Raw genomic sequence first — 17,537 nt, 5'->3', positions numbered from 1 at the left:
AAATGATGCAAGCACTTTCCCTGTGCCTCCCAACCCTCTCTTTGGCAACGATGGACTGACTTTACTGGCGATCCTACACACACACAGCTGTAGAAGAGCTACAATACAGTTTTAGTCTGCGGACCTCTCTCCGTTTCTCATCTGTAGTGTTGGTCTTCTTTTTCCAACCGCTGCTCCACTGAGCAGGCGACATACTGTAGATTAAGGAGCTATGTGAGTTATGATTTGTAGGCACAGACTGTGTTATCCCTCCCAGATCTTTGTGTGTGTAGACCTGCAGAAACAGGCCGAAAAGGGAGATTCCACTGTGTGTTCTTTCAGGGGTGTACACCTCATGGTACATTGCACAGGTGTTTAAGATGTAAGTTGCACTGCGACATTAAAAAAGGAACATATTGCTCTTTTTCAAGGATAATATTAGCTTACTGTTATTCTGTACATTAAACTGACTAAAGATGATATTAAAAAAGAAAGAAAATGACATTTATTCTTCCTAAAGTAGCCTTTTTTTGGTTTCATATATATGAATATATATTACAAAAAATACAGATTGTAAACTTAAGTTGTTAAACTTTGACTTCAATAAACTGAATCCTCTGCACTATGAGCTATGTTCTGTTTATGAGTACCTCTTCTTGGATTTATTGGAACAGCATTGCAGTGTCTTCTGAGCTGATGTTTCCAGGACAAAGACGACCAGATTTCAAATTAATGGCAGGTACAATATGTTCTATTCTGCAGTAACTAATGTGTATATCTAAAATGTCTTTGAGCAAACTGAACCTTTACCTGTTCACTCTTCATAATCTTCCATCTAAAAATAACCACTTTGAGTAGCTATTATGCATGCACTACTTTACATATATTCATGGCATCCATCCTTTATTTATATTGCTTATCCTGTACAGGGTCAAGGGGGGTAAGGAGGCTGTTCACACTGGGGGCAAGAGGTGGAGTACACCTGAAACATACTGACAACCATGCACAGTCACAATCAGTTCAAAAAGTTGCTGTTGGGTCCATTCTTCCTGACCACCCACTCACTGCACTCTGTGTAATGTGTATGTATCCTATCACTTCCAATTTACCAGCAAATGCATTATAACCAGTGCTCTGTGCTATGCTGGAACAATACTTTACTTGGGTTAGCTTGTGGTAATGTGATTGAAGTTCATTTAGGAGCATGCACAAAGTGAGCACAATTTACTAGATTTTAACAGAGAGTTAACATTGCACTTAAGTTGTTGCAGCCAGTTCCCTAATAACTTTTTTAGTTAATCTTCTCTTTGGGTTGTTGTTGTTGTTGCTGTTGTTGTTGTTGTTGTTTGTGTTTTGTTTTTTGTTTTTCACTGTTATTAGTTAATCAGAAAACGTTCTCTCTCTCTCTTTTTTTTTTTAAGTTAATCACATTACCAAACGCATCAGACTTGCAATGAATATGGTGCCCGTTTGGATCTAGGACCCTTGGGTAATTTTCTTGCCTCTAATAAATCGCGAGTATCATCATTAGCAATTGCTTTACATGCGGAACATGTGGTACCAGTTAAATAACTTCCATGCAAATGTATTGTAAAATAAAATGTGATGTTTAAAACTTTAGTTACATGCATGCACATTTACAAAAGTCATCACCTACAGTTACAGTGTACTCAGAGCTTGAGAGCACTGCGTGAGCACGTTTTTGCTGGCTGAGATCACCTGAACACCAAACTGGTGCAGGTACCTCCTCAGACCACTAGGTGGCAGCAGGTGACCATGGTTTGAACCAGTCGAAGCTGTTCACCAGGGCCCGAAGAAGACGGAGGAGTGCTGTCATGGCGGCCAAGGTGAATCCTTGACATTTTCTCTTCGGCAAAGTTTTTATTGTGTTTGAAATGTATATTTTCAATGAAAGCGTATGTGTAATGTTAACGTCAACTGGCCCCGAGCCGTCAATACTATCCTGAACTGACTGTCACTTTCCAGGATTTCGTGCTGCATGAAAACAGCTTTGCTAACTGTGTGTCCACTGTGTTAGCCTCACTAACAGAGTCTATGCTAACTTGTACTCCCACCATCAGGTTAATAGTCTCCTAATCATGTGTAACAGCTGATAAACCTTAATACGTGTCAGCCCTGGCCTTATTAGTTGAAGAAGAATTTGCACACATTTCGCTGTTAGATAACGGTACTGTTGAGCTTAGTTAGCTTAGCAGGACGCGGCTGTAAGTTGTCCACAACATCCATTAGTTTTACACATTGTAATAATGACTCTTATTTACGTTGCAACATATTTCCATAGTAGTGATGAAAAGTAACTAAATACATTTACTCCAGTGCTGTGTGTAAGTACTGTTGTCTCCACTAACGTTGCATTGATTTGACAGATAAAGGTGCTGTATGTTACATACAAAATGTAAAGTGCCGTGAGATAATGTATTTTATGATTCGGCGCTATACAAATGAAATTGAATTGAATTGAATTCAAATGATGAACTTGTGAAATGTGACGCATTTTCTAATTTAAAATAGTCAACATTTCACTAAGCCATTAAATGAGCCCCCACTGAACCTGCTGTAACATTAAAATGCAGTTTAGCTGTCAGTGCTTTTGTATGTGAATATATAATAATATACAGGGAGAGCGGAGTAGTGTAACTTCACTGTAAATTTCACACTGTGGTTTTGCTACTTTAAATAATGCAGAGGATTTACTTCTTCCGCTAATGATCCACAGGAGTCACTTGTCTGTCAGTGTCTGCCCGAGGTTTGCGCTGTTTCTTTGAGCTGACAGATAGGTAATGACAGACGTGTACTTCTATTGTGCACCAGGTGGTGATGGTGGCCGTCCCGACGGTGCTAGGAATAGCCTCCATCCGTGTGTACACTGTGAGTGAAGCCCCCGCTGATGGGCTGGTTACTCGAGAACAGGTACGTCTGTCCCAAAACATCATCAGATGTGGTGTATGGGGGGAAAGCTTATTGCCATTCACTGAAATGTTGCATCATAAAATAACATGCTGACTCTACATCTGTCCTCAGCTGAACATCTACACACCGCTGCCACAGTCTGCCCAGGTTCAGTTTGTTCAAGAGAGGCCTGGTGTTATTGAGAGTGGGTTAACTACAGCTAGAGAGAGCATACTACCATTGGCCCAGGCTGTAAAGGTATTTATATTTTGCCATTTGTATCTAGCATTAGTTCACATCCTGTGTAACACTTCAAACACAAAGAGATCAACTCTTTTACAGATATAAATAAGTGTTATGTAAATGGAAAAACAGCTAAAACACATCGAAGACGTCTTATCTTGCACCTGCAAAGTTAGTTTTCCAACCCTGATTTTTGTTCCTCTTGTTTGTGGTTACAGAGCACAATCCCACGTGCTGCAAGTGCTCTGTGCAGGTACAATTTTGCAAAAAGCAAAGTTGAGGAGTCAGACAGGAAATAGTGTTCATGCAGTTAACTCCGCAGCTGTAAGGTCTGCTGCAAGGAGATTTGACAGTTTGATACAGTGGAAGATGGTGGAGAAAAAAAACATCACACTGACAGTTCACACTCAGATGCATCTGTGTTAGTGTTGTCTAGATATGTGTTCTTTCAATTATATATTGCAATGATTTCAGTTTTGTCCATCGTTTGCTGCAGGGTGCCTGTGTTTCTGTGAAAAGGGGAAGTGTTAATCTGTACCATGCAGGAGAGGGTGAGTCAACAGTAGGTACCTTAAGGTCTCATTTATAGCTAGGATCCTCCCTTCACGATAGTCAAAACCTACATTCCTTCTGTTCCTTACAAAGCAGAGTAGAATAATATAGTTAAAACATATCTTACTGTCACTTACAATCACTTACTGTATGTAAGCCATTTATAACAGGATTCATTTACTTCTATAAAATAATTTTACAGAATGTAACATACTTAGATATGCATAGTTCCCATTTCACAAGTAAATAAGGAATTTGTGACTGTGCATTTTTCTGGTCTTTGTGGTAGTGGGTGTGTAATGAAAATATGCATATTACTGTCGCCATCATGTTGTGATACTGCTGTGCATCGTATAGCTGCTATTACTCCTGTTGTTGCTACTGCTAGTAAAAAGTAAAGTAACAATCTGAGTCAGATGTCCGCTGAAGATCAGATGAATATTTGGCAGCATGTTGACTGTGTTCCTGTCTTACCTGTTTCCCAGATGCATACTATTACCTGAAAGACCCTCCCCCAGGTTTTCTACCCAGATTTGGCACCATCACCATGGCTGGCCTGCTTGGAATGTTCTTGGCACGGAAAGGTTAGGGATCCCCTGTCTCTACATCACAAACACTTGAGGCCTGCTGGGAACAATTATTATGACACCTCTTAATCTCTCCATTTATTAGTGCTTACAACAATATTACAGTAAAAAAAAAAAGGAGAAAACAAACAAACAACAGTTAAACATGGGGAGGTATCATCATAAATGAACATGTCAAATACTGTGATATAATATATGTTTAATATCACAGTATTTAAGCATATAATCATCATAAAACTACATTTTGCCAACATACATACATACATATGCCGAATGTTTTAGCACTAAGCTGGGTGTTGTTCAAATTTTCAGTACTATTGCCAGTATGATATCACAGGAGTACCTTTTCAGTACTACAAGTTGCTGAGCACAAAAAGGTCTTCCTACAATTGTTTTCATTTAACAAAACAAATCAAATTTATCCAACTCCAACAAACAAAGTAAAAGTAAAGAGGACAAAAAAACTCTGACCAAGCATTTGGTGTGGGTCTTTGATACACAGTGCTGCATACACAATTTGGTTGATGCTCAGAGAGGATTAATGGTCTGACACCCACATCTGTGATGATCAGAGACCTTTGTTTCTTCCTGTAAGAATTCCTTTTGTACCACGATAGACCGGAAAATAACAGATATTTTTTGTAAGAAATTTGTTCCACCAGAAATCTAAATTTTCAGTATGTAGTGTTAACTGTAGATGTTTCAGCACTGTATTTGAATCAGGCTATTTAGCAGTAATAAAAAGGAACTGCCTCGAGTCCTTTGCAATATTATAGTAGCATGAAAACTAGCTCAGTGTCATTACAGCGTACAGTTACATTTGCCATGCAGCAGTGTGGTAATGTAACAGCTGTAAATGAAGCATCACATTTGTTTGTTTATGTTCACAGTGTTGAGTGTTGTCATATTTGGGACTCAAGATATTTTATATTCAATCTCAATTATCCACCCTGAATCACCCTGAAACAAATTCACAAACAGAATGATGTCATATGTTTATGTGACGTACAAATAACTAGTGGAATCAGAAGATCTACTTGCCTTTCCTCTTTCTCATACCGTCTTGAATTACTCATTCACTTTCACCTCTTGCATCATGGAATTGCATCTATGATGCAGACCTATCTGATGCGCACTTAACCTGAGGTTGATCTGTTCATATGAGACAGCAGTCACTGATAATATCTGGTTATCAGCATTTCTTAGCTATAGCTCACTACTAAACCACATTAGTACAACACATAAGAAACAAGTAAAGTCAAGTTTCCATTTGCTTTCTTGAAATGCTTTGTTTTTGTCTCACCCTCTCTGTCTGTCGCTTTGGGGTGTCGGTTAAATGACATTTAAACAGTTTGTAATGTTTTCTAAATCTAGGCAGTGTTTGGTTGATGTACAGACTGGGCTGGGAAGAGGGTTGTGAACCACCGATCCAGTTTTAACCTGTGTTTTCTGTGTGGGTCTAAATAGGTTATAATAGCCTGTGTGTGTGACCTGTGTGAGTACAGCAGTCCCAGATGAAGTTGAAGTTCATTATCTAATCTGTGCCAAGTTCGATTGATTGCCATTCTTCTTTGTAAAACTTAATTTTAGGCTCTCGTTTCAAGAGGTTAGCTGTTCCGCTGGGCCTGATGAGTGCAGGAGCTTCAGTGTGCTACCCAGCCCAAGCAGTGGCTGTACTTAAGGTGCCTACTTCTTCAAATTCTGACATTTTGTTAACTACTCCCTCCATCAGTACCAAACACAAGCCTCTTTATTTTCAGAGTTTGACGCAGTTATTGTCTGTTGTGGTCCCTAGGTGACGGGTAAGAAGGTGTACGCTGCGGGGCAGTGGAGCAGCGCTGCAGTGTCTTCATTACTCACCTCCAAGCCCAAAGAGCCTGTTGCCAAAGAAATTACTGCTTCACAAAAACAGGTTAGCAGTCATATTGAGTATGTGAACAGATTGATAATGATCATCATGTATGGATTCAGTCGGCTGGTTTTAAAATCGAAACAACTGTAAAGCCGTTTTTCTGAGTGTGACTAAGACCAAAACAGCTGTTCAACCTAATTAATTGTAGCTCTCTCCCCACTGTTTTATTTTCCGTTTACATAATTTACTTTCTCAAAAAAAATCCCTTCTGTCTCTTAGTAGGTCATATTCTATTTCCTTTCCAAGCAATTTGCCTTTGATCATTGTATTGTTACTGGAATTTGCACTTTTTGCTTCATGTGAAGTCACTTGGAAGTTTTGTGATTTGGAAATTAAAGCTTATACTGTGTTATGCATGTTGTCAGTCATCTACAGTGTCAAATCTAGAGTCTGCAGTGGTTGAGGTGTCAGAGCCCAGATCTACCACAGACAGCTCATCCCAAAGTGCTACAAGCCCAGAAACAGAGGTGGAATCAGCTGAGTCTGTTCCTCTCTCTGACGAGCCCATCGCCGCTGTCATAACAAAGGAGGCGTCATCAGTAACACTCTCAGAGATCTCCCCCGACCAGGCCCCCACAGAGACCAACACAGGTATCATAGATATTAATCTCTGTCTCCATCTCCGTTTCACACACAATCACACAAGGGCCTCTTCTGATGATGTGCTGTGTTTCCTCTCCTGTCCAGATCCCGTGGTACATTCAGTGCCAGCAGAGACAGAAGCTGCTTCTCCGTCTGAGGAACGACCTGCCCCTGTTGAAAGTAGTGAGGAGCCCTCAGACACAAAACAAACACCACAGGACGTCTCAAATGAAGCCAGCCCAGCCGAGTCCACGGCGGGTGTAGAGCCAGAGACGGTACAGGCAGCCCCGGCTGAGGCTGCCGAGGTCGAGTCCGCTCCTTCCTCTGAAGAACCACCTGCTCCACAGGCTTCAGATGAGCCAGCAGGTACTAGAAACATTCTGCCCCTCCATATCAAAGAGCAGAAAAAGCACTCAAGATGCTCAAGATTAAATTTCCAGAATTAATGTTCTTCCTTGGAAGATCAGTGTTGGTACAGAGATGGTGTTCATTGGAATTGAAGGAACTAATTAAAATATGCATCTCTTGCTTTACTTCTTATTAGGACCATCCTGCACAGTACACTTAATTTATTGTAACCTGCCAAATGAGAACTTTCTAAACAGCATCACTATTAGTAATACTATTCTAACCTCACAGTAGCTTTTATAAAGGTGGCAACACATGAGTTCATGTCTCTGCTGCTGAACCTGTGTTTTATTTTGACTTCTCCTCAGTGCCAGTTGTTGAATCAGCTGAGCCAGAACCCGCTGCTCAACCAGAGGAGACTCCAACCCCGACACTCACACCACCACCACTACCACCTCCTGAACAGCCTGCAGCAGAAAACAGCAAAGGTACTGTGATTACCTGCGGCACATACACCACTGCTTCAGTTTATTAGCTGGGCATTGACTTACTCAAGCACACAGACTCACACATACACGCAATGAATCACTTCTGGGAATGAGCCGAATTCTTGTTCTTTGTTACTAGGTGTGGTGTTCGTTCTCCAGACTTTTGATGAGCTGAGATTTTCTCATGCTATTATCAGTTTTTGCCCAAAGTTGACGTGCGTCACAAGCTAACCCTGAAACACATGAAAAAAACTGCAGTGCACTCAGTTTCTTCCCATAACGTGGTCTTAGAGCAGTTTACCTCTTACATCTCATCTTTCAGCCAAACACACACCGCCTTTGGACTTTGGAGAGCCCATCTATATTTTAACAGTTAAACAGATTGGGGAGTAAATGTTCTGCAGCCATTTAACTTTAATTTACTTTACTTTACTTTACTTTACTTTACTTTACTTTACCTTTACCTTTACTCTTCTATTAGATGGCAAAGAATAATAAAATAAAATGAGTCAGCATTTAGAATGTGCAGTTTGAAAACTTTAGTCAAGCATTGGACTCACAGTTTGTAACAGTCAAGATGGTCTGATTTTAAGATTAACAGAAAGGCAATTTCACCAGGCAGTGATCCCATATTGCAGGACCCTGTAGAAAAATAATCAAATCTGTCTCCAAATAAACTCAGTCTCCATGGAAAATAAATTTCCTGTCGCTGCCGATGTCCTCCATATGTGTACTCCAAAACAAGTAGCATCCAAATAAATTGCTAAATATTTATGGATTGTAAATGGTGAATAATAAGACTCCTCTGGAAGAGCAATGTGGATTTATTTCTTAATTTGTTTTAGTTAATAGTAGGGGTCTATTAGTATTCAGTGAGAGTAGGTTGGTTGGGAGATGAGACTTGAGACTTAAACTGACAATATGTATGTAAGAACCTCTTTATCTTTGCATATAAATTATGTCTAAATCAAATAGGCCTTTCACATTGCATTAATACACAGTGGCTCATTGTTAATCTATTGCATGCATCTTAAAACATATCTTTTAGTTTTCTGTTTTCTGATCAAATTTTAATCCATGCTTTTATGTAATGGGTTTAAATAAATCATGTCATATTTGTATCTCTCCATCCATTTTATTTTGAAAGTCTGAGGTCTTTATCAGAAGAAGAAATTGCCAAGGTTTATTAATCCTCTCTATTTATTTATAAATTTATTCCATTATGCATTTTTTTTTACCTGTGATGCAAGATGAATTCAATTTGTATTTGATAAAGTATAAACAAAGTAATTTAGTCTAGGAATTGTATCAGAAAACAGAACACCTACACACAAGCACAAGACCCAGCGCATGCAGGTGACCTGGAGTTCATGTAATTCTAGGAGCTCGGGTGTGTCTTTGTGCGTGTCAGTCGGTACGCTTGAAAAAACCAATGCCCATTTTCCTGAGCACTAGCTAACCAGTACTGTGTGGTCTCAGGAACATTGACAGGACACTGTGGCTTTGACTCCAGTGCTCTTTATTTTTTTACCAGTTCTAATTTTAGAATCTAGTAGCTGAGGTTTATTCTACTGATGCTTTAATTGTCGTTGTAGGTAAAGAGGAGCTGCTCCATTACCTTTAAGTAAAAGATGAAATAATTCTGTGTTGCATTTCTCTTGCCGCCCTCCAGAGGGCTCTGGTTTCAAAGCAGACCCTTCTCTCATGGACTTTGGTCAATCCAACCCTGAGGATGAAGACCTGTACAGCACACGCAGCTGAGAGAGCAGTCGGCAACAGGACAGACCTCATTCCCACACTGCCATCTCATCCGGGCTGACAAACACTCTGTCATTATGCATTGTAAATTGCCATTTTGCAAGCAAGCATAGTTAGAAGGTCTTTTATCAATATTTCCATTCTCATTTTTTTCTGCCTACATCATTTATATTTCCACAGAAAACAGCCAAGTGAATTTGCATTGCAAATAGCAGCAAGCAGTGGCAGTTTATGTAAAAGAACTGAAACCCAGAAAAAAAATACACACCCACAACTGTTTACAAGTCTTTTAATTCACAGATGGCAGATTGTGAAAATTTCTCTCTGTTTGTGTCATTTAACAATCACTGGCTTTTGTGCTAGAGCTTTTACAGTCATGAGTGCATGGTGCTTTTATTTATTGTAATTTAGCCCACTGTGTTGGTAAGGTGAAAACACTGCTCATGTGCTGGAAACAGTTACAAGATGGACTAGTGCTGTTCCATTTTGTTACATCAAAAATGGTCTTCTCTTTGTTGATTTGAAGAACTCAAAATAAATCTATATTTTTCAGGGATTTATGTTGTCTTCTTGACTAAGTATTCGGTTTTTGGACTCCAGTCAAGTTCTCGACACATCGTGACGATAATTAAAACAAAAAGGATGAACCTGGCCACAGTTTGGAGTGCCACAGCAAATGGTCTGAATATTTTTGTAAATGAGAGATTTCAGTTTTTGATTTTTTTAATAAATTTGCAAACAACTATAAAAAAACAAACAAACATGTTTTCACTTTGTCATTATGGGCTCTTAAATGTGAATTGATTAGCAAAAATGGCAATTTTATCCATTTGCAATTAAATCCACAACACAATAGTGTGCAAAAAGAGGTGGGGTCTGAATACTTTCTGAAGCCACTGCAGGCACACAGATATAGATATATACACACATATATTTTCTTTTGTGAGCCTGTGCATGCTGACATTAGTATTTAGCTAAAAAGCACCAGTGTGTCAACATACAGCTACACAGAGCTGCTAGCATGGCTGTGGATTCATCAGACTCATTTTACAAGTTGGAATACAATTTACTCATTTAGTAAAGCCAAGTTAAACCAAGTCAGAAACTGACTGATTTGAACTGAACTGTTTCATTGGTCAGTAAAGTAACTGCCAAACTGGTAGCAATATCTCGCTCCAAGTGATACAGTCATTGTGGTCTCCTGAAGTAAAATCTGGGACGTTAAAGTCATTAATATTTAAATAGTAGATGTAATATCTGTATAGGATGTGAGCAAACATTAGTCATGGAAGTTATTATTTCAAGGCGGTCTGAAAGTTTGAGCAACAAAAACGTGTGTATGAACCCTGAGAATTTCACGTACACTTTGCAAAGCATTTTTGGTGCCACATGTTTTTGCTTATGTCCGTGAGTGCACTGTTTGTACCAAGGGACAAGGCTATCTGTTAACATCTTTATAGCCTCTTTACTGCTCCTCAGAGGAACCAGAGCTGCCTGGACCTCATAAACTCTGCATGAGGTTGACCAGAGTCATGACCCTCGGGCGTGTGTGTCTTCATATATGTGTATAAGAGAGAGAAAAAAGAAAGGGAGGTAGATGGCAGATCAATTAGACGTCAATACTTTTTTCATCTTCCTTCCTGTTGTACATGGAGAAAAACACACATATGGGAACCAAGCTTTCTGTAGCATCTGAGATTTCTTGTTTGAGTTGAGGGGTTGAGGGATTTGCTGGCTGGTGTGACTGTGCTGTGTTTTAGACAAACACTACCAAATGTTGTGATAAAAAAAAGTTCAGAAAGCTCCAGAAACTCTGTGTCCTTCCACAAAACAGTGTTAATAAAACCACATGGAACATATTGACTCAGTTCAAAATAGAACAGAGCAGAGAGAGTGGGAGTGCTGGAAATCTGTGCAATCTTTTCTTCTCACAACTTGTTAGGAAGGATGGACATCTTGTAGCTATAAGCTGAGGGCCACATTGTTAGAGGTTTCAGAGCCCACCCTGCCCCCGCAAGATGTGACACTAAGTATAGCCTCATCTCACCTCTCTCAAGGGTCCCCTTCACATATGGGGCCCCATTTCCTTACAGTATCCCACACAAGCAGCAGCTATGATAATGTCCTGAGAACTAACGTTAGAGAGTAGTCCAAAACTCTCTCAGATTTTTTTCTTGACCAACAGAGAGGAAGTGGGGCTCACAACCCTGACCTTTCACCTTTCACCCCTGTGAGCCAGATTTTCCACAGAGGACTTTGCAGGGGTTATGGTTTGTGGTGGCTATCTTCCCAGGGTCCGGTTAGTGAGAGAGACCCCCACCATCAAATAAACACATAGCACATTTATCAGCAAAATATATAAACACAACAATTATGTAAGCCATTTCAGGGCGTTTGTGAATATAGTGTATGTTTACTTGTGCACATCTTATTCCTTTTTCGTCCTGTGGGTCCGTGTGTGTATATAGTATGTGCACATGTTTTTGTACAGTTTCCTGTTCCTGCAGATAAAATGAGATTATGGCAGTTTATTCTGTTTATTGCAAACATACTGAGCATTATGCCCGCTTAGAGTCACTGTATGTGTTATTCATTAAAAATAAATAATTAGTTTGGCAGTTTTGCAGACTGCTGTTATATAAACTGTGTTAACTTTTTGGTTGCTCAAAATCCACTGTTATATAATCATTACATCTTGTTCAATGAGTGGAAAGAAAAAGAAACTTTTGAAAAACAAGAGTAGCAAAGAAATTAAATGTCATTAAAAAAAAAATTGGCCAGGAAATTGATGTCCAGTGAGGGCTGTGATGTAAGTTGATGTTTGATACTCTCTGCTCCATTGCTCTTCTTATCTACTGACTGTACAGACACACACTCCCGCACATGCTCAAACTATTAATCACTCAGCCTTTCAATTTGTGCATGCCATGTAACAACCAAAAAAAACATGGCAGATATTGAATTTGGTAATAGAAATACCTTAAAAAGTGAAACAACTATCTATGTGCTCTACAAGCTTGTTTCATTGATTGGAAATAGGATAAAGTTAGATTGCCATTCCAAATGTAGACAAAGGTCAAAGGATGGCAAACAAAAGCAGCTGAGATAAAACAGGTGAAAGTAAGACTGACTGTAACAGAATGAGATGTCTCATTATGAAAGTCAGTCATGTTTTCACTGTGTCATGGAGAGTTAAAGCAGTCGTGGAGGAAGTAGTTTCCTCTTTTACTTACACAACAGTCATAACAACACAATGTGAACATGCTTTGTTAGCAGCCTTGTAGACACAATGGTGTTTTGAGCTAATTGCTAACACTAACACAGCACCATGCTTACAATGATGCTAACATGCTGATGTTACCTTACCTTATTGTGGTAGCATGCTAACATTTGCTAATGAGCAATATACATAAAGTAGAGCTGAGGCTGCGAGAGAGTCACTCGTTTTCCAAGTATTCAGTCATAAAGCAAAGTATTGGATTTTGACATGTGCTAAAGTGGTCCACTTAAGACAGATTGACATTGCTGCTAGCATGGCTAAAAATGTTACTTAAGTAGAGGTATTATCACCAAATTGTACTTAATGTATTAAAAATGAAATCATTATGCAGAATGCGCTCTTTCAGAATGTTATATCATTGATATCGGCCTATTAAATTACTGGATGTTTAAACATGTCACAAGGATTTTAATGCTGTAGCTGGCGGCAGTGGCTAATGTTGGGTAGTTTTGTCTATAAGAATATGTGGTTTTATGAACTGATCATATGTTTTGAATGTTAGTGTGCAAGATAACTAGCTGCCAGATAAATGTAGAAGAGCAGACTACAATATTTCTACAATATTTCTCCATCAAATGTGGTGAAGTCGAAGCATAAAGTAGCAGAAATTGGTACAGCTCCTCAAAATTCAAGCACATTAAATGAAATGTGCAATGTGGAGGCAGAGACACATTTGTTTGTTTTCTCTCTTCATCTATTTATCTTGGCCGGCATGTCACCACAAATTTCTGTTTTTAGTTGTTGCACGTCATGACTAAGGGCCCTTGGCTTCTCTCTCAGTGTGTATGTGTCTGAGAACAACTGTGCATACCCAGCATGCCAGTAAAAGAACACTGCATTATGAAGTTTCCATTTTGGAAAGCATTCCCATTTTAATAGTTCTGCAACAGCGCATTCCCAATTTCTCATGTTCTGCAAGTAGGCAACAGCAGAGCTCTTCATTTGCAGCCTCCAAATTCCGCTGCTTTCTTTCTCACCTTCATCTGTCATCCTCACCGTCAGCTTTCCCACGGCTTTTAGAACATGGCACATCCTGATAGATACTCAATGGAGCAGACACACACACACACACACACACACACACACGCACACACATCTGAACACACAGAGAGAGGCAAGCGCATTCTGTCAATGCATTCATGCCAGGCTGAGATTTAGATACAGTTGCACAAGTATTGAGGCATAGATGTACACACGCACGTGCACACGCTTGTGCACACGTAGGGATAGATGCATGCTCACACTGTTGATCAAAGGAGCTGTGATGTAATCAGTCTCAGAGCTTTGCACGCATCCCTCATTAACTTTCACCAGAGGCTTTAATGAAAAACCACTGGAGGGAATCTCCTCTTTCTCTCCCTCTTTCCTTCTCATCTTCTCGTTCACTCCCTGCAGTATCCGCTCGTCCTCCTCCTCATTCATCTTCCGCACTGTGCCCCCCCCCCCCAAACTCTCCCTCTGCCCCAGTGGCTGGCTTGACTTCCGCTGAGACAGAGTAAATATTTCCCATGGCTTATCTGACCGCTGGCAGAACGAATATGACACAAAGTGCGAGACTCTGCTAATTAACGCAGCCTCCATTCCTTGGGTCAGAGGCCCTGACGGGGACAGTTTGACACCTCAAACACACTCGTGTCCTATTCATAATAGTAGTATAGGTATGGCATGTGATTGTGTGTCTACAGTCATTTGAGACGCAACTTTTACTGTAACACACATCTTGATTTGGTTTTCTTAGTTTTGGCCTTTTCTCGTTGAGACTCTGAGAGGGATGGAAAGAAAGGGAGGATAAAATGAAGAACAGGGAGAGAAACTTTCTCTTTCTCCTCCCTCTCTTGCTGCAGGCTGGCTTGAGTCCAGGTAAGTCCAGCCCCTTGGTAATGTTGAAGGTATGACGTTAAGCAACTTCCCTGTTGTGCAATAATCAAGAGGGCTCCTGGGGGCTATAAGACCCCCCAACCTCATCTGGTTTCTCAGAGCCTCCAATCTGTTTTCTCCAAGCGCACACACACACATGCACTCACACACACGCACATGAACACAGAGGCATGATATGGTCCAGGGTGCTCAGCTGCGCAGATTTCACTTAGAGGGGTCGAGGAGCAATTGTCAAGACATGGACTTTAGCCAACAGAAGCACTGAAAACCGCTTGACTGGTTGGACTGGATGCTCATTAACTTCAGGTAAAATTAATTCTTTATATAAATAGAAATTATATATTAAGTCTGGTTGATTTGATGATACATATCCTCTCTTTTCTACCACTAAACGTTTTTATCTATAAGATGTTTTTTGTATTTCAAAAAGTTATCTGAAGATTTCCCCTGTATTACTGACTGCCTGCTTTAAATTCTATTTGTTGTTTTTTCTGTTATTAATAATGAATTCTTCCCGTGCACTGGATGGTAATAGGATCACTTTCTGTGGCTTTTAAGATTCCTGTAAAACTATTAAAACGAAAATTAAGCTGACACTTTCTTAATCTAAATCATGAATGTTTCAAAAACGTATTTCAGCCATTAATACAAAATACATGTTTCTGAGGAACCCAATAAACAGACAGCTTATTACAGCCCCTTCATTTGTATTTCATTATTGCCCAGCCTCGAAAATGGTGTAATGTATTGTTGCTGCGATTAGTTATCAAGAAGGACAGCTAATAAACACTTGAGCCAGCTACAGATTACCACGTAGGAATACTTTTTCTTCATCCATAAAAGGCAGCAGAATTTTTTATGCTCTCCTATTTTGTTTTATTTCCAGCTGACCTTGGAAAACCGAAAGGAGGGAAGTCAAACTGTGTGACGCAAGGGTACATCCAGTTCCATAATGGCGATCCCAAATGACCTCTCCATTTTCAACACCTCTGCCCCTTATTTAACTACAGAGATCTATTCAAACATCTCTTTTGCCCCTTCTGCCCAACCCTGCGCAGACTGGCCTCCTGTACCCATGACCACAGTCATCCCCACCATCTACAGCATTATCTGCGTGCTGGGAACTGTAGTCAACGCCCTGGCGGTGTCTGTGTTGGCCCACGCCGGTACCTCAAGGAGAACTGTTGCCAACACTTTCATGCTGAACCTGTGTGTGTCTGACCTGCTGTTCTTGCTGTCACTCCCGCTGTGGGCTGTCTACTACTCCCGGGGCTACAGCTGGCCCTTTGGCCGGGTGGCCTGCAAAATCTGTGGGTTGCTCCACAACCTCAACCTCTATGCATCTATCTTCTTTATCACATCCATGAGCATGGACCGCTACCTGGCCATCGTGCATCCGCTCCGCTCCCAGAGTGCACGAGACCCCAAACGTGCCCGGCTCACGTGCATCCTGGTGTGGGTTCTGGCCTGTGCTTGCTCAGCCCCCACCTTTGCTTTGAGGGACACACACCACCTCAAGTGGCTTGATGTGGAGGCCTGTGTGATTTTATATCCTGACCATACATGGTATATGACCCTGATCTGGATGAAGATTGTTCTGGCCTTCCTCCTGCCGCTGCTGATCATCTCCTGTTGCTACTGTGCTATTGGCAGACATTTGTTGGCTGACACAGGGCTGGTAAGAATGCAAAATCCGTCGCACCCCTCCAGCATGCCCTCTTTTAAATCGTCGGAGTCCCAGGAGAGCTGCGGTAAACCAGAGAGACCTCCGACCCCCTGTGTGAGCCCCAGCTACAGCGGGGGCAGACCCCTGGAGGGCAGGGGGCTGGAGCGGGTTTTGTGGACTGTAGCCGCTGTGGTCCTGGCCTTCTTCCTCAGCTGGTTTCCCTTTCACTGCGTGACCTTCATAGATATGTTGAAGAGCGAGGGCTGGTTAGACAGCTGCTGGGTAAACTGGACCATCCACAACCTGACCCCTCTCACCCTCTGCTTGGGCTTCTCTAACTCAGCTATCAACCCTGTGCTCTATTGCTTCATTGGAAACCATTTCCGGGGCCGTCTCGGCAGCCTCTGCAAGGGCCTGTGTGCTTGTTTGAAGGCGCGTGGGGAAGATCACAGCCAGAAGAGGGGCTCCTTCAGCACCAGACTGAGCTCCTTCTCCCGAAAACTCAGTGACCTGAAAGACCTTGCAATTCTGGAGCCCAGTGGTCCTGCTTAGCCAGCTCCCAGAGAGGACACTTTCCTTTCCCTCCACTGGCTTCACACCCTAAAGAACGAATGTCAAATGACTGCTGAACTTGGGATGTGTGAGACAGAGCTGGTACTATAAAATTCTATAAAGCTATAAAACTATAAAATTCCAGCAGAGCTCAACTCTGCCCTACAGAGCTAGAAAAAGTAACTACAGAAAAGATGGAGATGAGAAAAAAATGGGTTGAAAGTTTTGAGGCTGGTGAAAACAATGTGACAATGTGAAAGGGGTCACTTGTAGTGATGAATTATTCACGACATCTGCAGCTCTACGCAGCTTCACTGGGCTTTATAGTGAATTTCAGCTCAGTGCTTAGCCGTCCCACCCCCAGCTTTCCTGTTTTGGTTCATTCTCATCGCTCTCATGGTGTTGTTTTCTGCAACAGCAGGCAGCTGCCTGACTTATTTTCGGTCAAAAAAAAAAAAAAAAAAGCACTAAAAATCCACTGTACACTATGTGCAGACAGACAGTTAATGACTGGTGGACATAGTGGAGCATTTAGTAGCTAAAGATCCAGATATTTCCCTAAGGAGTTGGTAGAGACCAAAAACAGAAAAACAGAGAGTGCATATTGGACCCACATTCATCACATGGACTGAGACACGACTCCACATGAATCATTATGTTGCTCTGTAAATGCTGGATGTGTAAATACACAACTGTTTGCTAACAAGTTCTCCATATCAACTTATGTTAAAATGTGATGATGTGTCCTGTGTCAGTGTAAATAAATCAGTTATTAAAAGGTTAAAAGGTACAGAAAAGAGCC

The 17,537-nt window shown here is 41.0% G+C and overlaps 2 protein-coding genes across 2 annotated transcripts; both read left to right on the top strand.

The window, feature by feature from the left end:
* The first annotated feature begins 1,783 nt into the window (after window positions 1-1,783).
* On the top strand, window positions 1,784-9,915 carry LOC111226498 (MICOS complex subunit MIC27-like). Its single transcript, XM_022751682.1, has 11 exons — window positions 1,784-1,826; window positions 2,812-2,910; window positions 3,022-3,147; window positions 3,629-3,683; window positions 4,170-4,268; window positions 5,862-5,953; window positions 6,067-6,183; window positions 6,549-6,774; window positions 6,871-7,131; window positions 7,482-7,601; window positions 9,274-9,915. The coding sequence occupies exons 1-11, from the start codon at window positions 1,815-1,817 to the stop codon at window positions 9,360-9,362; spliced, it is 1,296 nt and encodes a 431-aa protein (XP_022607403.1). The 5' UTR covers window positions 1,784-1,814; the 3' UTR covers window positions 9,363-9,915.
* A 4,717-nt stretch (window positions 9,916-14,632) lies between these two features.
* Window positions 14,633-17,199, top strand: LOC111226737 (type-2 angiotensin II receptor-like). The gene is made up of 2 exons (XM_022752038.1): window positions 14,633-14,823; window positions 15,404-17,199. Exon 2 carries the CDS (start codon window positions 15,470-15,472, stop codon window positions 16,733-16,735), a length of 1,266 nt encoding a protein of 421 aa, XP_022607759.1. The 5' UTR covers window positions 14,633-14,823; window positions 15,404-15,469; the 3' UTR covers window positions 16,736-17,199.
* The last annotated feature ends 338 nt before the right edge of the window (window positions 17,200-17,537 follow it).

Source organism: Seriola dumerili, unplaced genomic scaffold (genome assembly GCF_002260705.1).
Source record: "Seriola dumerili isolate Sdu_G_001 unplaced genomic scaffold, Sdu_1.0 BDQW01000161.1, whole genome shotgun sequence".
Taxonomy (NCBI): domain Eukaryota; kingdom Metazoa; phylum Chordata; class Actinopteri; order Carangiformes; family Carangidae; genus Seriola; species Seriola dumerili.
The sequence above is the reverse complement of the archived record's forward strand: the minus strand, read 5'-3'. Positions and strand labels throughout refer to the sequence as shown.